General features: G+C 40.3%; 1 protein-coding gene across 1 annotated transcript; it reads right to left on the bottom strand.

Moving 5' to 3' along the window:
- Positions 1-459: 459 nt before the first annotated feature.
- Positions 460-22,231, bottom strand: dbh (dopamine beta-hydroxylase (dopamine beta-monooxygenase)). Its single transcript, XM_030065559.1, has 12 exons — positions 21,863-22,231; positions 14,272-14,418; positions 13,296-13,553; positions 12,029-12,205; positions 9,685-9,787; positions 8,468-8,634; positions 7,335-7,478; positions 4,112-4,150; positions 2,686-2,745; positions 2,290-2,417; positions 1,752-1,911; positions 460-881 (listed from the first exon to the last, which is right to left on the bottom strand). Exons 1-12 carry the CDS (start codon positions 22,229-22,231, stop codon positions 741-743), a joined length of 1,893 nt encoding a protein of 630 aa, XP_029921419.1. The 3' UTR covers positions 460-740.
- Between the last annotated feature and the right edge of the window lie 1,717 nt (positions 22,232-23,948).

Below are 23,948 nucleotides of genomic sequence, written 5' to 3' on the forward strand. Positions count from 1 at the left end.
TGTGACATTTCATTATTTCACATGAATAAACTGCGCAAGCAAACGGGGGCATACAGCAAGGAGAGACAGAAAGTGGCAAGCAATGAAAGGGATGAATGAAAAATTAAGTTGGATGCATGGAGAGGATTTATATGTATTGGCTGTGTTTGCTCTATGTGTGTGTGCGTGCGTGTGTGTGTTAAGTAATGCTACTGTAAGTCAAGAGTGAAACCGTCCACCAATAACGTCATGGCCATCTTTTTTGGAGTGATTTTTATTTAGCATTTATTGACAGTATTGTGAGTAACAAAGCAGAAAACAGCCAACACAAAGTGATGAGGCCATGCCGACTGACTGATTGAATTTTACAGTAGAGATGGGGAGTTTTAGTAACAATACAGCCACCAGTGTTGTTTCACAATATTTTTTGTTCATGTAGCACACTGTCATTCATTCAGATTTTTTTTCTCAGTTGCTGCACATGCCTGCACATCTGTTCTCTTACTGTCAACAATAATTCCTATCTTGACTGCTTAAAAATATTACCCTATGAATAGGAATATCATTCACTTTAATGTACTAATAGCAAGACATAGTTTGGATGTTTAAATATGCATATAATAATACTAGAAAGCTACATAGGAGGAAAAATCAACCCCCCAGCACAGATTTGACAAAGGTGATTTTCTTCAAACAAGTTCAAACAAGTTTCCTAAAATCGTCCTGGGTTGTCGATGTTCTCTCTTGGTTTGGGTTTGGGGTCAGACTCCTGGCTCAGGCTGGACCAGGGTGAGGGAGGGGTTCATGGGCTGGCTAACGGGGAGTTGACCTCCCTCACAGGGGTAACGGGGTCTTTGGAGAACGGAGGTGACCACCGGCAGAGGCTGTTTGTCCCACTCTCCCTGGAGAAACACGTGATGTTTGTCGACATTTGAGCTTGTGTTTGTCTCTTTTGCATAGAAGTACGTTCATCTGAGGTGCATGTCAGTGGCAGTGTAACAGTTTTCTGCATCCCTGGTTCAACAAACTATGGATGCTTGACTTGACTTGGTGAGACATGATTCACCACATTTCCTCCACATAATATTTATCTATCTATTTATTTATTTATTTTAATTTTGATCACAATGCTAAACTACAGCGAGGACTTTTGTATTGTACAACATTCATCACTGCAGTCATTTGGATTTTGATGTGGCAAAAGAAATCTTGGCGTGAACCATTGAACAATTTTGAATGATTGAATTGTTCATACTCTTCCTATAGATCAAGGCATCATGAAACATTTTATAATAGCCATATCGTAAATAAATGGTAAATTCCTAGTTAATTCATTAGTGACGCTACAGACAGACACACAAAATGTTCACACTATAACACACACCACTGACAAACCCAGTACAACACAAAAATAGCATGAGTGGGGCTACACACAGAGAAAGAAAGTAACTAAGTACATTTACTCAAACACTGCCATTTATGGTGCTTTACTCGAGTATTTCTGTTTTGTGCCACTTTAGACTTTTCCTGCACTACATTTCAAGCAAAAAATTGCACTTTTTACTGCACTGAATTATTAATTATCATTTCATTGTTTAACAGTAAAATAACTATAAACTAATGTATAATTAACTATCAATTTACCATTTATTATTGATGATTATTATAAAGTGTTACCTGTGTTATCCTGAGTCCAATTCAACAGTTTGCTTTTGAACTCATGCCAATGCAGGTGTGTGTGCATGTGTGTGCGTGTGTGTGTGTGGACTCACAGGAAAGAGGCGTGCAGTTGACTGGTTGCAGTGCATGGAGATGGGCGCTGTATTGTAGAGCGAGTCCAGGACCTCTGCGGTGAATGAGTCCCACTGGAGCTGAGAGTACTGCTCCGTCACACTCACCTCACCACACACACACTGGTCACTTCCCTGAAACCTGGAGGGGGAATGGGAGGGGGGTGGGATGAGGGGAAGATGAAAAAAGTAAAGGGAAGGAGCGAGGGAGAGAGAAATTGCAAAAAGGATGGAAAGCAGCCTTTAATATTGGTGTTTAAGAAGTTCACAGTTGTACTTTAAAAGACAAAGCTCCTGGTTTTTGAGATTAAAAAAAAAAAAAAAATCCCCACTCTTGAACGTGAGAGGAATGAAGAGTGCAAGAGACTGAGGCGGAGAGGAGAAGTGCTTAGTCACACAGGTGAGAGAGAGAGTGACAGAAAATGAAAACGGAGAATGAAGGACAAGTGGGATGAGCAGAGGGAGAGAGACGGATGTGTATTTGTGTGTATGTGTGTATGTGTATGTGTGTGTGTGTTACCTGTTAATGAAGCTGAAGTACTTCTGCAGGTATCCTATGTCTACATGGCTCTTGCACAGCTCCAGTTGAGTGCGCGGGTAGTAGTGTATGTAGTTCACACACATCTCCTCCATGATACCAAACCCCCCCTGGAGACAAGAGGGAGAGGGGGAGGAAGGCAAGGAGTAAAGAGATGTAGGTATTTGTAGAGGAGAGGTGGAGGGATTAACAGGATGAAGGGAGTGAGAGATGGAGGTAAGATGAGAGGATGAAAAATAGTTTGAGTGGACAGAGAAATGGCGGCAGAGGAAGGAGAGAGATTGGGAGAGAAGGCAACACTCGGGGTTATCGTCTTTCTTATTCACAGCACTCGAGGTGAATTCAGGTGCGATAACAAAATTTTCTTGTGCTGCTTACCACTGTGGGTTTGTTCCTATCTTCTGTGTCATAGGTACACTTGGTTATGAGGACGTCACCCTGTTGGGCACACACACACAGACGCATGCACACACACCAGCAGTTAACACAGAGTACATCTTACTAAATTTAACAACGGGATAGAACACAGGATAATTTAAGGTTACGGAGAGAAAATGTCTTATATAAGAGAGCCAATGGCCAGTGTGCTGTTGAACAGAATGTTATTTTGTGGAGCTCATCTGCTGTGGTTTTGTCTCGACTGTCTCCCAGGCAAGTCCTATCATGATGGTGCTGATTTTACAGTCTGTCTCCAGCTTCCACTCTAATGCAGCGTTTAACAATACGTACAACAGCAGTGAGCTAAAACTGTCGTATAACTCGCTTAGGACGAAAATCTTATTTGGGTGCCATTTCCAAACATTTTCCATGTATTATTAGCTAAACTAAAGCAGTCCAGTAAAACATCTGTTCTTGACTGAATATAAACTCGCCACACACCCACAAAAACCATGCAAGTCATTGCACGTAAGAAATTAATAACCATATTATGTTGGAGTCATTGTCCATGATATTTGTGAGGGTGTGGACAGATGAGGCTTCAGCAGCTCTACAGGACTGTTTTGAATGGACAGACTGGCAGATGTTCAAAGATGCTGCTACCCAGGAGAACCACATCGACCTTGTAGACTACACAAATGTGCTGATGATGTGAGAAATGCCATGTTTAATGAATCAGTTAAGAGGGAACCACATTTTAATTTCGTTATACAACCTGTTGTATAATGACGAATAAACTTCCTTGTATTCCTTGTATTCCTTGTATTTTCTTTTATCAAAACACATGATATGATGCAACTATCCATAATCCCTTTGTCACTGTGCTATAACCTCAAACGAATCTCGCAACGTTTTGTGTGAAATAACCCTTTTTCCAACTTCAGACTTGAGAAATGAAATTTAAAAAAAAAGAAAGCTGTTGGAGGAGAAGTTCATTTGTGATGGATCCTCCTATATCGTCAGCACTCGGATGACTGCAATTGATGGAATAATAAATATGTTCAGCAGTTACACTTCCACCGTTTAATGTCTCCTAAAACGGCCCTCATTTTTTTAACAAATGAAAAAAAAAAAAAAAATCCAAGACATGTATTTACGCTGTCTAAATAAGACAGCTTCGGAGTTGCTGTAAGGTTTATTTTTTCACTTTGACTGAGCCAGGCTAATGATTTCCATAGTCTTCAAGTCTTTATGTTAAGTTAACACAAAATGCTACCCACAGGAACCAAACTACTGGATGTACAGACGTGAAAATGGTATTGAACATCTTGTCTCAGTCTGGGTAAGACAGAAAAAAAATATTTGCCCAAAATGTTGGAGTATTCCTTTAAAACACAAGTCACAGACAAATGATCTTTACACTTACAGGTAATACATTCACCATTTTGTGCAGGATTCGGATCGTCTGTAAGAAAGAACACAGAAAACAGATACTGTCTGTTAGAGGGAAAATCCAAAGCAAGTTTATTTGTTAGGCATATTTCATACCCAACAACAATTCAGGGTGTTTTGCATAAGGCATAAAAGGACATTTAAAAGAAAGGAGGAAAAAAGCGACAAACAAAATTAAATAAAATGGAAAAATAAGGAAGTAAAATGGTCTTAGGAGAGAAAAAGTCAAAGTGCAAATGAAACTCCTGTGAAGTTAAAATCCACCCACAAATATTGACAAAACTAAGAACTCAGGAATATGTGTAGGATTCATATCCGGTCTTAGTTATGTCAACAAATCAGATTATGGATAATGCTTTCTGTACCAGGTTCATTTGAAGTCCATCAACAAAGTGACTTTCAGTATTCCTGTTTTGCATGGTATAAAAATAGTCTGATCTATGCAGCTTGAGGATAGAGTTGTTTATGTTCAGAAATCAAGATGGACTTGTTAAGGACAAAAGAAAAAGTTCCCTCCTTGATGTTAATTTGTGTATAGTTGGAAGCTTTTTGTGGATTTTCTTCAAATGCAGATAGATAAAACACTGATTGCGCTTGATGTTTTTCTTAAAGGCGACATTCACAGTAATTTGGTGTGTATAAGGCACATTAGCTTTGCTGAAAATCTTTCAGTAAAGTGCTCATATGCGTAATGAGACTGTGGAGCTTAAAACAAGGACACACAGGGACACTCAGATTAGTCTACTGTCAACAGCAGCTGGAGATTTTATCAGGTAGTCTAACAGATGTCTGTTCTCTCTCTCTGTGTGTGTGTGTGTGTGTGTGTGTGTGTGTGTGTGTGTGTGTGTGTGTGTGTGTGGGGTGCTGGGAGGAGCTGTTTGTATCTGTCTACCTGCCTGAGGACACTGAGCATAAACAAAACATAACAGATGTCAGCTGCTGACTCCGAAGAATGTTAACTTTGTTGTGTCTCAGTTTCAGCGTTTACCTGATGGGAGGTAATTTAACTGTGAATGGAAGGAACAATACGTCATATCTGGAGATCAGGCCTAATTTTCTGACTCACATAACAGTGATTGTTTTATGATAGAGGGCCAGCAGCCTGTAATTTCCTGAAGAATGAAGAAAGTTCAGCAAATTTCTCAAGAACGAGTGGAGAATAGTTGAATAACATCAGCCTGCTTTACAGAAATAAATCTTTTGTCTGGTTCTTGGAACAGATGATTGCAGACAATCAGACTCCACTCAACACCATCACGAATACTTAAAGTGTATTCTTTGTCTTATATTATATTATACCCTAATGGATCATTATTATCTGAACATTCCTGTGACCTTTTTTTGCACCTGAGAATGATTTAAATTCCAAACAATTTCTCCTCTCAAAGAACTGAAGTGTATACTTAACTTACTTTACAACTGCAGTAAAGACTAAAACTTGGTCAGGATTTTGAATTTTAGGAATTAAATGTTATGAAGAACAACTCTCAGCACCCTCATTTACTCAATTCTGCATACTTTTGATAGAAAATTAGAACAAAATGCACATCAAAACCATAAGTCAAATTTGGGGAAACCTCTTTTATTTAAACTCAAATATCAAGTGTGGGATAGACCTTCATGTCTTTGTGCTATGGGAGGAAACTGGAGCAAACAAAATGGAAAAATGGAAAAATAAAGGGACTCATCCTGACCTTAACCATTATAGCTCCATTATCGCAAATGCGAATGGTTTTAATGAAAAAAACAAAACACATTTTTATTCCAGGATCATTCAGTATGTAACACAGCATTAGGCTACACATGAACCTTAATTGTTCAAGTCAGTCAGTAACAACTTTGTAATGTGTTCACTTTTTCATTTTGCTTGATTATTTCTGTCATTCTTCTCCAACTCGCTTCCAAAAACAACATTGTTTCGTCACAGTTTGACAGGTGTCAGAGTAAATTTGGTCGGTCAGGTGGAAAATTTTCAGTGGATACAGAGCAGTGGTCGGACAGGAAAATGTATGCATTGGAATACCCTGGAGCTCCTCGTATTGGGGCGCTGACAGGCCATAGAAAAAGAGTTTGTATGTTGTGTACAGTGAAAAGGCAGCTGAAGAAACCATTTGGTCGGAAGAAAGCTTTATCTCTGGCTCATGCACGATCACACAGCAGGTACACTGAACTCATGATGGAAATAGTTGAGGTTCAGGCTGTCTGCAAACATCTGCTCTGCCCTATCCAAATACTCCCAGTGCAAACTCCTGAATATTGAACCCATTCAGCATGAGCTTGTAGATTGGTTTCATGCCAGCTCAACCCGCTGAACATAGGTTTTGTTGAATGGCCCTTTGTAGCGAACGCAGGTGCCAATGCGGTAGTGGTATGCCTTTCTGCCATATTGTGTCTGGACTTGGCTCCGGTCCAGATCAGCCAGATGCACAATAAAATAATCAAGGGCACAATTAACTCACAATAGCCCCAGATGCCCTAGTAAGTGATCATAATGCCTGTGATCACAGTAGTAACACAAGCGGGCAAATCCACGGGTTCATGTGCCAGGATTTGAGCACATATAAACCGTGGACCTGCATGAATGGGTATTCTTCCTAAAGTTACTATAAAGCACTGTTTTTGTTTCATGCCATTCATTCAGGTTTAGTGTCGTTTATCCCCAGCGGCCCCTTCTGGAGCTGGTGCTACCTTCAGGCACGGCGGCATTCGGCAGCCAATGCCAGCTTAGTTTATGCTCCTCTTCACAGTAATAACAGGCTACTCTCTCGTTTATGACATCATGAAAGACTTGGATGTGTGATGTGACCCATTGGTTTGTGAATTGCCATTTTGAAGAGTAAAAGGGTATGGTGATTTTTTTTGACAGCCAACTCTGGCTTTGTTTCCACAGAAACCTATCAGTGAGGTCCCCATCTTTGTGCAGCCCTGTGCTGGATATTCTGCTGTAGTCCACTTGATGTCACACTGAGCTGTTTGCCACTGGGACAAAGATGATCTTTGTGACAATATTGCCACGACAAAGAACCCAAGCAGTAAAAGATGATCTTCATGGTATATTAGGGAGATCATCTTTGTCCCAGCGGCACACAGCTTAGTGTGACACGAAGCACAATGGCATGTCCAGCATAGCATAATACAAAGGACCAGGATCTCAATGTTAAGTTGCCTTGGGCAAACCGAGCCCTGCTATCAGTCACCTGGTAGTGTGTGCTGAAGTGCGGGTCCTCCTGCACGACCTCCACCTCTCTGCCTTCTCTCACCAGAACCGTCCTTACCCCTCGTCCTGCCAGGTGGGTGTGCAGCTGGGATGCAAAGATAAAAATGCCTTTTGGAGGCAAGGCCTGGAGGGAGAGAAAAAGCAAGGAGAGAGGGAGACAAGAGTGGGTGATTTAATAACGAATATATAAATAGATATAGATATAGATATAGGTATAGACATATCTGCTGTGTATAAAACATTTTTATACATATAGATGCAATCATCAGAGGATTTAATACCGGAAGCCACTGTATGAAATATGGGTTAGTATGGGATATAAGTGTTTCTTAAGTCATCAGAGTCAACTCTGCTCTTAATTTGGAAACTGAGATAGATAATTAAAATAAACCAAATTTATGCTGATGGTCTTTCATATCCTGATTAATAATAGTGCTAACTTCATGCTAACTCTTTTTATCTATTACAACCATCTGTATACTTCAGTACCATCTGTATATTTCATATTTATTACCATCTGTATATTTCACATTTCATATCTCATATTCTTAGGTTAGTCTTTATTGTATATTTTTAGTCTTTATTGTCTTTATTGTATATATTTAGTCTTTATTGTCTTTATTATATACTTCTGCATTTATTCTGTTCTATTTAACTCTATTTTATGTTTCTATTGATGCTGCTGTAACATAAGAATTTGCCAGTTTGGGTAAATCTATCTATCCATCTATCTATCTATCTAGTGATTGATAACTGTATTTGCGTTATGTATCTATATTATATGAGCAGGTATAGTCTGGGTGCGTTTGAGTGTGTACAGATCAGCTTAACGTCTGTGTGTGCAGTTTTCAGCAAAGCTTTGTTTGTCTTTCAGCTCACGGTCTAAATAAGACCTTGATCTCTTCTCCTGGGGCTGAATCTCAACATAAAAACATCTGAGAGACAGCCACAATTATGATTACAGAACCTTTTTTTTTTCTTCTTACAGACCATTGTTCCTCAAAACCATAGTTTAAGTTCAAGTTCAAGTTCTTAGACTCAAGTACTTAGAGCCACCACTTATAGAAATGTTTATAGTACTTGTATTTATATAAGTACTTAGAGTATACATACGGTTTGGGTGCACTTGGAGGTGCAGTACCCTGTAAGGTAGAAGTTGGGCTGTTTCGGTGGGACGGCCATAATTGGAGTATAGACGAGGCCGAGCTCCATGATCCCTGCATCGTAGCGCCTCAGACTGGGTGTGTAATACAAGCGTATCCCTGAGGAGTCACGCCGGCCTGTAAGGAGAATATTATGTTATATTAATATCCTGGAATTGAAACATTTTGATGCTAGACCCATAAAAATTCTTGATAGGCAGAACATTTTCGCACTAACCAGGCTATGGAATACTGTCAATTTGAATTCTTAGCATGCACAGACCAGAATGTGAATTGAAATGGACTACAGCTGAACTGGATGTGTAATCAGTCAAATATTTCCTTCAGTAACACATACAGTCTTGTCTATATCCTGCCAATTGAAAGCCTGGATCAAAACACTGGTGATAAAAGTCTATAAAAGTTCTATTCTTTGGAGCTGTTGCCATGGAAAATATCCATGCAAACTATGTCTTTGCCATTTTAGCACATCAACCTCACACGTTTCACTCACTGTTAAAATTATCATACTGACGATACTTTTATAAGGGTCTTTGGGCAATGTTGTAACTCTACATTGTAATTTGCATGGAAGCATCTGTTCTATCCATTCAGTTATTTATAAGTGGCATTTGAGAAACTCATAGCACTTGTGGATTGAATAAAAAATGCATTTTTGAGGAAAGTGGGGGGAGAGGCTAAAGAGCGAGGGAGGGGATGACAGTGAAAAGTGCGGAGGCTGTTAAGGTAGAATTAAGAGATAGTAAATGAAATAGCGTAGGAGGCAGAAAAGAAAAATGGACAAGAAAAAGAACAGATTTGTAAAGGAGGGTCAGGACTGATAGACACAAACATAACAAAGAGCAGCAGCAGTAAAACAGGAGAGAGGAGAGGAGAGTGGAAGGAGACAGAGGCAGAAACCTGGGAGGCTGTATGCATACGGGAAGGCGTTTGAAAAAACACAGAGGAAGTCGAGTGAGAAGAATGACAATGATCAGGATGAGACAGCAAAAGTCTGTCGTGACTGTTTGGGCAAGATCAAAGGTGTTTATCTGCAGTAGTTTAAATAGGGGACTCTGGGGAAGGCTCAGGCCTCCTGGGGAGAAGTGAGGAGAATCCATGGTGTGTGTGTGTGTGTGTGTGTGTGTGTGTGTGTGTGTGTGTGTGTGTGTGTGTGTGTCTGTATACCAGACAGAAGGAGGGGGTTGTGGTAATGGACCTCCAGTCGAAGGAACCGTGAGGAGTCTGGTCCACCCATAGGCAACCCTGCATCAGGTGGGTAGTAAAATGCCTGTACACACATTTGCGCGCACACACACACACACACACACACACACACACACACACACACACACACACACACACACATGTGGGCGCACACATAAAATTCATCATTCTGATTCATCGACTAGGTGCCTTTAAGTCTCCACAAATAAGTGACATTTCTCTTGGACAGACAATCATGACCTTTATGTGTCCTTTTGGAACTTTTATAATACATCGTAACCCACAATATATATGTTTTTTTTTTTTTTTTTCATCCTCACAATAGATGCATAAATTGTGTTTTTTTTTTTTTTTTCTTGTGCACAGGTCAAAAGTTAGGTAAGTGAATTTTGTTTCATAGAGTCATTAACTATATAACTGTTGACTTTGCAGCCCAAACCAGCTCTTCAAACATTTTGGACCGTGACCCCTTGTGAATGTTTCTAAGTAGCCTTTTGTCCGGCAGGCAACGGGTAGACAGAAGCGTTATGGGAAATTATGGGAGCCATATATCTGTTTTGCAAGACTAGTTTCTCAGCTGAGGAGATTGTAGACTCTGGTGTAGCGTGATATGGGCCCACCATTCTGATTCTGTTGGTGTGGTGAATTTTCTGTCTGTTTTGCAGTTCTGATGTTTGAATCTAAGAGTCTAATCTCTGAATCTGCCTGTTGCAGCAAAAGCTAATTCTTGAACCATTGCTGCCCCCCAAAAAACCCACACTATTATCAAGGAATCTTGATTTTATTATCATCATTGTCTTCACCTATCCCCGAGAGCAGAGCCTTCTTAAACCACTTCTGGCGATACATGATACAGGAAGTTTTTTTTTTTTTTTTTTAAATTTAATATTGTTTTCATGTCAGTTTAATCCTTAGAGACTCATGGTGACTCTCTCTGACAATTCTGACAAAATTCCTGTTCCTACCCTCTTCCAACAAACCCTCCCCTCATCTCAATCCCTTTTACTTTTCCCTCTCACTTTCTCTCTCCTCTGTTTTTTTTTTTTTTTTTTTTTGTAAGGCCACATTTCCCTTCAGATGTGGTGCCGGGGAGAATAAAACAACACTATTAAGAGGTGATGAAAGAGGCCTGAATATTTCCCACCTAATCTTGTCTTCACAGCTCACAGCTCACAGAAGGCATCCTGCTTGTTTTTGTTTGGCTGGCAGATAATCCAATCAGAGAGGGGCTGGGCTGGCTGTGATGCACGGCGAGCAGAGCAGAGAAATACGGTGACAAGTGCACCCTGTCTTCTTTGCTTTATACGACTAATAGGCTGGCTGCTCACTTGCATGGTCAGCTGGCTGGTTGGTGGCTGAGTTTGCAAGCTGCTGACTGACTGATTAGTTTGCTAGCTGGTTGACTGCTTCATAAATTGGCTGATTCCCTGACTGACTAATTAGCTGGATGAGTGGCTGATGATTATTTAGCTGACACACTGCAGTGGGCCGTCTGGCTAGCTAGTTGACTGGCTTATTAGTGGGATGAACTGGATTGTCAGCCATGATGAAACCTTTGTTCTGCTGTATACATCCCTCTGCATACTGATGTACACGCATATGTGGTTTGTGTGAGTGAGTGAGCGTGTGTGTGTGTGTGTGTGTGTGTGCATTCAAATATTTGAATATTTTAAATATTTGCATATTAATCTGCTTTCTATGTGCGAACTGTCTTGTTCTTGATAAACCTGTCTTGCATGTCAGATCATCTTAACAAGGTTTTCAGCTGTTGGTTAAACAGTGGACTAAAACAAAGCCTTATTCCCACTCTTTATTCCACTCCCTTGCATGTGTCTTTGAATCCGTATCTGTACATTAGGGCTGGACGATAATCTATTAAACTGATTAGTTTGAATTTATATTTTAAATTGATGCAAAAAAACCAGCTGAAGTGTATAATTGAGATATGTGCTGTGTATGTTATAACAGCCGCTGAGTGCTCTGTCTAATAAGCCCCAATTCACACAGCTCACATGAATGTGCACGCTCACATCGAGCATGCATGCCCAGAAACACATGCACGAAATCAGCAGTCGCATGATTATGCCTGCAAAGATTCCCATCAGTTTGTAGTAGTGAAAAACAAGAAAAATCTGGACCAAAATTATCAATTGTTTTAAGCTTGAAAAAAAAAAAAAAAAAAAAAAAGATTTTTTTTTTTTTTGGCTATATCGCCCAGCCTTACTGTAGATGTACAGTGTATCTCTGTCACTCTTAATGTGTGTGTGATTGTGTGTATGTGTTTGCACGTGTCTCACTTCCACACCTCAGCACCCATGGCCCATGCAGCCAGCACATGGCGGCAGTAGTTCAGCTTGCCGGGTTTCATCTTGTCATCACAGGAGCCGCTGTACTGTGGAACGTTGCTGATATCCGGAGAACACTCAAACACTTCCATGTGGTGCACGATGGCCTCGTTACCTGCCGTTACCACTGACTCATACTGTGGGAGACACAGTGAGCAATGAATCAGATAGACGAAATAATTACGTACCTGTACTGTTTTTATGTTCTTATGATTGTTATACATCGCACTGATACACGTAAACAATTTAGCACTATTCCCTCAGCCAGATATGTTGATAGAGCATCTTTGAATTGAATCATACTGTATCGCACTATAACACCATATCATATTCTATCATGTCATATAATTTTTTATACAATAGTTAGTTCTGGTGGAGTCATTTGATCGAACAAGGGGCATTTCATGGGTGGTGATATACAGTATAACAGCACTCTGACATTTTACTATTATGTATCACTCTATAATAAATGTTAATTACATTAACAACTGTGATCTACATAATAAAATAGTTCACACTGCGACAGCACAAAGATGGACACGTTTCTAAAAATAACTGGAGTTAAATTATCAGTGGTTGTCAGAAGAAGGCAAAGTGCTTTCTGCATTTTTTGCCCCAACTGTTGATTGTAAGGCAGCGATGCCTCCCACACTGAAGTGATGGTTAGGGCTATAGTTAGGATGAAGGTTAGAAAGTGCTGCCTTAAAGAAAGCTTTCTGGGAAAATACCACGTGCCTTGAATGAATACAGCCACCCGTCAAGCTGCTTGCAGTTGGGAAATCGTTTATGTTCAAATCAGTTGAAGCTTGAACTCTGACAGAGGTATTTGTATAGCCGGATCCAAAAATGGATTAAATAATAAATCAGAATTTGTTGTTGCTTATCGCATTATTTGTGAACTGTATAAAACTAATCCTACACTTGAAGTGTTTTACTGAGTATTAGCATGGCTGCAATTATATATGACTGAATCACAGTCGTGCTGATATACAGTATAGTATTTCAAATTTGAATGTGATTGTGCTTACTATTAAATGCAAATTAGCACAACAAACACATCTGATGTGCTTATATGTTTTAATTTTCACATTACTTTATTAATTTATCTGATGTGTTGTTTTGGGGAAGCTGGCAAACAAAAACATATAATAGATTATCAACTTCGAGAACATCTATCCTCTGCAAATGCTACATGTTAAGTGTTTCTACACTCAGGGGCTTTTATACCATAACAATATGGTTCTTGGGCATGTTCTCAGGCAGCTGCTGGATGAAGCACCAGTAGGTTGTCTCTTGGCTTGGTATGATGACATCTGGTGCCAGGACCTCCAGTATCTGTACATCTGGGGGCAGGGAGGCTGACGGAGCATCAGGGCGCAGCATCAACACTCTCTGCACCCCTGTCTGGATTCGGGACAGGTTCAGCTGCTCCAGCGAGGTGATTGGTCGATCCAGCAATCCATAGATGACATGCACAGTGCCCTCCTGACCAATTAGACAAGAAAGGATTTTTGATGTATTGTAGGCACAAGCGATAAGTGAGAAAAGCGGCTTCCAAAAGGTCAAAAAGGTAAATGGAAAATGTGAAAAGGAAGACCACTTGAATGTAAAAGGGCAACATTTCATTTCCTCAGACAGCGCAGAAAATTGGCGCCTATAGAGGCAGAGATTACAAAACGTCGGCTATATGCAGTCTAGCGGAGCTCTTCTGCGGGCAGCTTTCTCGAATGACAGAATGTACATTTCAAATCAACACCTTTGGAGGTTATTTGACTGGGCTGCTTAACGTGACCACCATGGAACTTTTCATAATGTTGTCATGGTGATCGGCATTGAAACTCAGAGGTCTGATGTGGTTCCATGGAAACCACAGAGACATAATTTATAAGCACACTTCAGTAGCAGTTCGGTTAGATAAATGTAATGACGTCACATGAAACAATCACCATGAATACATAATGTCATTTTAATGGCATGTGTGAACCAAAGACAGAAATTAAAGTATCATAAGTACACAGACGCACACACACACGGGCATGCATGTGTACCTGTGCACACTCACATTTACACTCATATTCACACAGGCAGAAATATAGACACTTTCTCTATCTCTAGATCATATACAGCACACCCTTTTCTTTTTTGCAAGCACATAAACTCACAGAAAAAAAAAAGGTAATCAATAGTTGAAATCTTTCCACACCTCTATGATGTAGTCTCTGGGATCACAGGTACTGAACGGTCTTTTGAAGAGCAGGTAAAAGCCCTCAGGTGTCTGTTTAGCCTCAATCAACTGGTAGTCCTGTTGGCTGTCCAATGACACACGGCCCTCACTGTCACTCCACGCATCCTAGTGAGGAATACAAACACACATGTACACACACAAATTAATATGAAACTTCATAATTTAGCAGTTTTACTTAGTACATTTGAAGTGGGACAATATTTGAAAACCCTTATCCTGTAATTTGAAGGAAACATGAGAGAAAACAACTCCTCCACCATCAATTTGTTAAAACTGAGCACATTAGGTGTGAAGGCCAATTTAACCTTTGCTGACCATATTCACCCTCAGGGCAGCCGGGTGACCATGCACAGAATAATGTGCTTAAAAAAACAATCCACAATTATCAAATCATGTATACTTTTGAAGAAATAACTGGCCGGTAGCTGTATTATGCAGAAACGTGTTTGAAGGAGGAAAGGCTGTTGGCATTGTTAAACTGTCCTGCCACCCTGAAGAGAGCTTTGTGCTGAAATGTCAGTGGTCAAGTAAATGTCAGCAGCCTGAGGAAGAGAATGCGGCCATTGTTCTTCGTTTGACAAATTATGGACATGGTTGTTATTTCACACAACTGCAAATTGTAATTTATCATGAATGCCGATAATAATTCCATTAAAATCAAACCCCACTGACTGCAATAAATGACTCTTTTGAAATCAACTTCATAATGCAAAACTTTGGAGGTTTCAGTTAATAGCAAATAATTGGTAATCTGCTGTAGTGCTCCCAACCCATAATGCATGACTCAACTCCTCTGCCAAGAGGCACCGCAACAGCTGGGTCTATGCACTTCTGTTTCGCTTGTCACATTTATATCTGTCCATAAAAAAAAAAAAAACACACCTAATATCTGCTTCCCTTCTCTTTATTTCTCTCCCTCTCTGCCCCTTTGCTCTGCACTGAGCGCAAAGATCCATAAAGCACAGATTTAAAAAAAAAAAAAAAAAAAGAGATGCCAAAAATATGGGTATTTATGGTGTGTATTTTTGTATAAGCTTGTGAAGAGTACAATAGTTTACTTCTGAACCTTTGCAGTTTCACTTTCTACTACAGCTAGAATCACTGACAGAGAGAGTGAGAGAGAGAGAGAGAGAGAGAGAGAGAGAGAGAGAGAGAGAGAGCAAAAGAGAGAAATCACAAATATAGGATGAATAAAACAGTGGCAGTTTATCTGTGTGTGTGTGTGTGTGTGTGTGTGTGTGTGTGTGTGTGTGTGTGTGTGCAGAGGTTTCTGCACCAAAGCAGTGACCTTCTTGCTGCTAATAATTTTTCCCTGTGGGAAGAGAGGCAGATGGAACAAAGAGACGGAGAACGAAGGACTGAGGGTTGCCTTGATAAAACAAGACAGAGCGGCTCACAAAGACAAAAAAAAAAAAGAAAAAAAAAAAGATTGATTAAACAAGAAAATACTTTCAAGAATATAAACGGCTATGTGCTGATGGTCTGATTTTGGAATACAGGGGCAGAGAGAGAAACGGGAGAGGGAATGAGGCTGGGATGCGGGGGGAGAGGAGGTAGCGATGGATGTGGTTAGGAGCTTAACAGGACAGCTGGGTCAAGCTATAAATGGAGATCGCTGGTTGAGGTGATAGTGTGGAGGAGTTTATTGTTAGCCTATGAGGCAACTCAGGCTCCCTCTGTTCAGACAGCTCACTACAGAGGAAACTGAATGCAGAGATGGAAGATTCATAAATCCCTTATATTGGAGTAAGCATTTTCTGGACTTATCATCACTATAGCCCTTATTTGAATGTGGGATAATGGAGAGGTGTAAAGTCGGGGCAGTCAGACACACTTTCTCAATGAGGTACAAATTCTTCTATTTTCTCTTTTTATAATATGCACACAACCATAGGAGTTCAAGACTTGTGCTGTCATCTTCCAACATGAGCTGTACAGGCATCACCACTGGCACTCAAGCTGTGTTCCTTTTAATATTTTAATACTAATAAGTGCAAACAGGCTATATCTGTGTAAAACTCGCACTTTGGACGCAGATACCATGTTTTATATTGGTTGTAAGTATGTGTATTTTACGAAGATGTTCAAATAAAAGAGAACAGCAACTACAAGTGTTGAAGTGGCAGATATTTAAAGGATGTTTGCAGTATTTTTTGAAGTTGTATTTGAGGGCTGTTTTTCTGACTTTTCTTCATCCCTGCCCTCTGGTTTCAGGGCAGCCAACAACATCAAAATATTGTTTTCCTACAATAAAAAAAAAAGATAAAAAGCTGAAAGTGTCTCTGGCCTGTTGCTGTCATGACCCTTTGAAAGCCCCCAGGGGATGAGCGGTCAGCACAGGACAAATCCTCTGTTCCCCCCCAGACATCCATGTGAAAAGGTGGACAAGTTTCAGCTTTTTATCTTTTAGTTTGTTCAGGAAGCCGTGAGCATGCTACAGTTTGATAGGTCAACTGTTACTTTGTATCAGCGTAGTTACAAACACAGCTGAGTGATACATGTCCAGAGATGCTGCTCAGTCAATCAAAATGTGGCATTGGATACCGGCTGTGACGTAATAGTGGCTGGCTCCTCATAAACAAATTTGTTTCTATTTGCATTCTGTTAAAGATTAAAGTACTGAGCCACTGTTTTATCCCTTCATCTCATTAACGAATTTTAGATGAACCAAAGAGAAGCTGTGCCTAGTTAAGTGAAAATATGACTTCAGTTAAAATAAATCCAAAACAACATACGCAGCAGCGGAAGGAAACCCAGAGGGGTTATGCCAAGTCCCCACCCAGTCTTAATCATATTCTACTGTACAATTTCAGTAACATCAATAAAAAGGGACATAGAGAGAGAGAGAGTGAGAGAGAGAGAGTGAGAGAGAGAAAAGAGAAAGTCAGAAATCCTTTATCATGTCAGATTTACTTTATCAAGCTGCTTCATATTGCATCATGACCTCCAGCTGAATCATTCAACTTTGTTATAATATTACACAAGTGGGCGGCTCAAAACTACAAATTGTAGGAAAGCGAGTTTTGATAAATCCAGATGGAGATCCACCAGTATCATGCAGATCTTTGGTAAGAGAAAATCCAATATTTACAAAAAATCATTGAGACCTTTTTGCTATATTTTGACAGGCTGCAGGAGCTGCACTCCATTTTAGGCCCAGAAATATTTATTACATAGGCCTACTTCATTGTCAGTTGTGTACTTGGCTAACCACAAGTGGGTTAAAGCAATACCAGACAAGACAAAGAAACAAATCAGAACTGAGACAGAAAAACATACAAAACAAACAAATAAACATTCAGTTTCTCCACCAGCATCAGCCTCCTTGATTCCTCAAGCTGCATTTGCAGAGTGATTAAATAATTTATTATTGCCTGAGGTGATTTTTTTGTGAGATTTGAATCATCGGCAGCAGCATATAAAAACAATGCACAGAGACACCGGTATATAACACGATGACAACAGCAAATAGCATTTCCTTGTCCTCGTGGTTCGCAATGTTACTGCCTATAGAAGTACATATGACATCATGAGATACAGCATTTTACCCCACATGCCCCCTTTGGCCTGGGACTGAATCACAGCAGAGATTTCTCTCCTGTGCTTTTATCTCTGTTTTCCAGCTGTGTAAGTCAGAAGAAACTGTTAAAATTGAGTGAAGTACAAAAAAGAAGAAGAAGAACAAAGACAACAACAAACAAACAAAGTAAGATGGAAGTCAACTTGTCAGTCCTATGAATGTGCTTGCTTCTCTCCTTGCATAAACCCACTTCCATCACATACCGTATGCATGCAACACCACTACTACTGTGACCAATCTGTTACAATCCTAAAATATAAATTTTAACTCAGGATGTTAAGGCAGGCTGTGCAGTTTCAAATGCAAGGGCACCTCACCTTGTTATGATGTGGTAAAGAATGATGAATGCCACTCAGTTTGCAAAAGAATGTAACATAGAAATGCCTCAGGAGGTCATTTCTTTTATCCCATCGTAACCCAGCGTAAGGGCATTTTGTTCGGTTGTTTCTGTTTTTGTGTACATTTAATAATAATAATAACATAAAATTCAAGATGGGCATCTAAAAGTGTGACATCAATTCTATGAGTTATTAGTCTTGGCATGAAGCTGAGGGGTTTTATCCCTCCTCAGTCTCATCCTTAACTTTGTTCCCCTATGAAACCTCCTTTAACAAGTAGTCATGTTGTCATCTGTCTTTGTTATATTTATGTGTGCATTTTATGAGGATAAAACAGTTGTTCATATATAGGGGAAAAAAATTACTCTTTTGCCTTAGAAATAATTTATGTTTGCTTTATGACCAAAGAAAAAATACTACACATTTTTCATTATTTGAACACAACTGGTGTAATAAAACTAAAGAAATAAATAAAATACACATTGATAATGGCTATGTTGTTAGCCACTTGTGATAACCTGCCGTACAGTTATATGCTGTTGTGATTTTCCCCGATCTTAACTCTTTTGTTGCCAAGATAACAGACCAGCCAAATGTACATGGCAGTAGGTATAACTTCTGTCTCAGAGACATGGTAGAGTGATTCTACTCAGAAATTTATCAGGTATAATTACTCACATAACTGCCTGCTATGTATTTAATGTGCGCCACAGTTTTAGCTGTTTGTTTACAAAATAAGGGTTGAAATTAAAATATATGTGTGAAAGTGGCATCAGTATTAAATTTGAAAGAGAAATGTGCAGGCGAAAATGTTCAAAAACTTCCCTCCAATCAGAGGTAACTGGGCTCCAGAAAGTCTTCAGCTATGGCAGCTGAATTAGCAATGTGGGGCCATCACCTCGTCGGCTTGCCACCTGTAAGGTGAAAGCAGGGGTTGGATGTATTGTCTGCTGTGTGGTGGGCAGACATGGACTGGATTTAGATGTCGTAGGCCCTCGCCATGGAAACTGGCCTGGCAAAGTGGAAAATAATCTTTCTTGTGGGGAAGGAACCTGAGTTGGTGCATGAGGTTGAGAGGCGCCACCTGGATAATAGTTGGGTTCACCTTGACACGCAGCACTGGCTCTGGAACCAAGGGATTTTGTTCCACATTGGCAGTGACTGGGATCCATGAAGGAGTGTGATTTGGAGAAATGGCCTCCTCAGCCTGAGGCTGAATTGAATGTTGTTGTCTGACTTCTGTTCTTGTCACGGGTTGTCTTCAGCAAATACAATTACTACATTTACATGTGCACAAGAAACTACATTAATGTGAGTAACTGGGCTATGGTTGGAAAACAGGCAGCAGGTTCACATATATTACCTTACTCTGATTACTCAAAAACCATACATGCACTCCCCAGTGTTTTCTTTTCTGTTCTTTTCTTTTAGCTCTGTTTTTTGCTTTATAAAAAGCTTACAACTGTATAACCTGCAGTATCGTGTGGTAGGTATTGTGGGACTATGTGGTGCTGAAACATTTTGTGGCTGTACACAACAGCTATGTTCTCAGTCTTGGGATTATGTCAAGCACACTAAAGATGGGCAACGGAGGCATGAAGTGTGTGCCTTGTTCCCTCTCCTGTTTGTAAAATTCAAAAATAGGATGTTAAGGCACAGATATTCTCGAGTCTGGTGACAATATTGTTGCATCAGCTTTAGTCACAAAGCTTGGGTAGTGACTGGAAGACTGAAAGAATAAAATTGCAGGTACAAGTAACCGAGATGAGGCTTCTCCTCTGTGGCTGATCTGATCTCATTTTGTGTGATAGGGTGAGGAGTTCACCAATCCAAGAGGACCTCTTCATGCAGCCGTTACTCCTCTGCATTGAGAGGAGCTGGTTGAGGCGGTTTGGGTACCTGATGAAGTTGCCCTTTGGAGGTGTGTCGGGCACTGCATACTGATAGATCATACAGACAGCAGGCTATAGTCTGTAATTTCCCCCCTGCTGCACTTTGTTCTGAAACCCAAGGCACTTGAAAATAGGAGGCAAGTGGGAGTTCTCTGCTTCTTCATCCTCTAAGGTACCTGAGGTTTCAAACTAATCAATCATTATATAAGGTAAAATGTAAATTTTGTTCATAGGGTGAGTCATATGGAAGATGTAAAACAATAAAAGATACACATGAATCAAGCAAAAATCCAGAAGAGAAACAGTCAAACTGGCCTGAAATATTACATAAGTCCCGGTGAAACAATTTTTATAGAGCCTCTCTCTTAACTAACAATAGTATTTTTTTCAAAGGAGGACTCAACTATTTCATATTAGACTATTTCATCTGCTCCAATTTGGGTGCTGCAGCATCAGGGTTTATACTGTTATTTAACTGCACATCTTTTATCTGCATGTAACCAGGCTGAGGTGAAGCATAATAAATCACATGTTAACAGCTCTAAGTCTGTGTTAAGTAGCAGTCCTGGGTGTGGCCACTGTGGCCCCAGTGCTAAAGGCTGAGGATCACAGTGTAAATCCTGATAGTGTGAAAAACAGGTTGACCTTTCAGCTTTTGGAAACCCGAAGGTTCCTTGTAGATACAAGTCCTACATCCTCATACTGATGACATGACTAGAGAAGTATGACATCACTCTACACAGGTGAACATGTGATAAATTATGCAGAGGAACCATGTGTTCTGCTCACACCCTTTGCCTTTGAACATATCAAAGTGCATCTTATGAGGGAAAAGCAGTGGATGAAGACATTTGTCAGAGGAGGATGAGGCTCAGAATTGACATTGAATTCAAGATATTAACCCATTTATGCCTTTGGCAAAATAAGACAGCTTATTCTAGTATCATAGCTCCAACATCATAGCTAATCAAGTCAGGAGTCTAGAATATTCAAGTAAAAAAACTCACTGGCGATGCCACATAAATGCTAATACAGAAAATACTGAACAAACAAGCAAAAATTTAAATAGGCCTTTTGATCAGCATGCTGATCAAATCTGATCAACATGTTGAGTGGTGGCTAACCAGCCTATGTCAGAGTTTACTGTCCATTATACAGTTTCTGCAAAACAACTAGCATTTTACTTCAAAAGAAATCACAGCAATATGTTAAACTCCAATTCTGTGATGGATTCCATTTGGCAAAAAAATGGCTTATTTACTTCTAGACCAAAAAGGAGGCATTTCACATGTCTTTATCAGTGCTGAATTCAATTTTGCTATGCTAATGCGTGCTAATGATTCTCTGATGAATTTCAGCTATTAGTCCAGTCTGAGTGATTCCCAGTTATCAGGAGCAGATAACATCCTTTGTGGCTATGAGATCCTGAACAAAGCTGCCAGCTGCTCATGCAAAAACACCAGTCTTGTGCCTCGGGGACCACGGAAACATGAAGAACACTGAGAAAAAGGGAAATCTCCACTCCTTAAGGGCTGTCATATTTCAAATTCTTTTATACTTTTTGAAACAGAAAAAAAAGACAAAGACGGTGAGGTAGGGAATGAGAGAGACAGGCATTTGATTTTCTCGCCCTTGTCCATCGACCTTGACTATTCTGACGCTATGTCTTCAGTTAGTAATATTTTTGCTTTGCATGGATAATTGATTGTATAGATAAAATGCATCCTTGAGCTGCTTACCCCAAAATAGCTCTTGGTTCCATTGTCCCACAGCACCACCAGATCAGCGTTGGTCAGCTCCCCGCGGTCGGACATTCCCAGAACCACACCGTGTCTGATTTCTGCAACCTTGAGCTCGATGAAAATCTCCTGGTTGGCGTAGCTGATGTTCCATGCCAGCTGGAGCTCCCCACGTGGGTCAAGGGGCACACGGAAAGGCATGGGAAGATAAGGGAGCGGGCTGGAGGATTTTGAGGAAGGGTTGGAAAGGTCGATGGCGGTGGCAGGTGCCTGGTACGAAGCCACCAGGATGACCACTAGAGTGGCCAGGGCAGTGAAGTACATGATGGTGACGTCCTGAAAGCGAAGGTTCTTGTTCAGGATCCTCATAGCCCGGATGGTGGATCGTCTTGATAAAGTTTCAACTGCTAGTAGTTGCGTCCGTGGCCTATGTGTGTTGATTGTCTGGTAGCGTCTGTGTGTCTCTGTCTCTATGCCTGTCAGTCTTCTTCCACTCTCTTAAGGAGTTCACTTCAGGATGATTTGAAGGAGATTATCCCCTGTGCTGCTGTTACATTGTTGTATAACCTGCGCCTCTTGTTCTCGACCTCTTGCTCTTGTTTGCTTTGTCAGCTCTGTTCTCCTGTCTGGCCACAGAAGATATTTCTCTTACTGCAGTCAGTAAAAGATGTTTTTTCCTCCTCTTCCAAAGTTTTCACTCCTCTCATTACCTCATTTTCTGAGAAGTTCTTGATTTTTTTTTTTTTTTTTTTTTTTGAAAATTGCCAACTTTCCACTGTTTAATTTTCTCTGCTTCTGAGTCCTTGTGGGTATTACTTCTCTCCTCTGAGCTACTGCTCTCTCTTTCTCTCTCTCTTTCCCGGTCTCATTGCTCTCACTGCTTTTTAAGAGACCCCTCCCTTGTGAGTTGTCTCTCTCTATCCAGCCTAATGGTATTAGGGTTGTTGAGGAAAATTGGATTGTTTTCCTTAAGCCCTGGGGTCAACCATGATTCTGCACATCTGCCAGACCCTAATTGATCTAAATTCAACCATGGACATTATCAATGACAATCGGCTTAGACTAACTGAAGTTTATTGCTCTCTCCATCAGCTTAATCTCTGATGTGCGTTTTTTTTTTTTTTTTTACGAAATATTTTTGTTTTGGTGAGTATGTATGATTCAAATTTCAGGTGTGTGATTCAAGATAAATTCAGAGCACATTAAACATCTAGGGAGGTATAAACAAGGCACTGAGGCATTAGGGCCTGTCCTTAAGCCATCGCCTTGGGCTACAGAAGACCTAATCAAACCGTCAATTATGTGTTTCAGAACCAAGATGCATGGACACCTTCATGTTGGCTTAAAAGGTTAGTAAAGCCCCTGTGGAAATATATGTATGTATGTGTGTGTGTGTGAGTGAGTGTGTATTTGAGTGACGGTAAGAGTTATATTAGAACAATAAATAGGAGAAAAACAGATATTAAAAGTAGAACAGATGGCTGTGTGACTGAGAGCTGTTCCAGTGAGTAACATACAAAAAACGAGGCATTTTCCAGTTCCCTTAAACCCATTCTGTGCTATTGATGAGCCAATAAACTTCAAGTTTCCTTGAATTCCAGTGGCAGCTCACCATGAAATGCACTGCAGAGAAAATGAAAATTATGGGTGTTGGATTAAATTCTGCGTGTGACGTCAAACCACCAAATCCATTTTCAGGACAGGCTTAGAAAGAGGGAAGTTTGGATCCCACAGCAGAAAGCAGCGAGAGCAGAGCAGCAAGGCAAAGCAGCAGTCAGCAGTAGTGTAGTGTTGGTTAATGTAATAAAGACCACTAGTCCCTGAGGCAGAGAAAGAGATCTGTCTGTCCTTCTTACGTCTATGGTCGACACGTGACACTCGATAACCTTGCTTTCCTCTCTCTCTCTCTCTCTCTCTCTCTCTCTGTGCAGTAACTGTTTCTGTCTCTATCGTTATCTTTTTCAACATCACACTCTCCCCCCTGCCTAGTTCTTTCTCTCACTCTTTGTTTCCTCCCTCTGTTTTACTGCTGTCTTTCTCACCATCACTTACTCTCGCTCAACCTCTCCCTGCCTTTTTTTTTTTT

This window comes from Myripristis murdjan, chromosome 12 (assembly GCF_902150065.1).
Source record: "Myripristis murdjan chromosome 12, fMyrMur1.1, whole genome shotgun sequence".
NCBI lineage: Eukaryota > Metazoa > Chordata > Actinopteri > Holocentriformes > Holocentridae > Myripristis > Myripristis murdjan.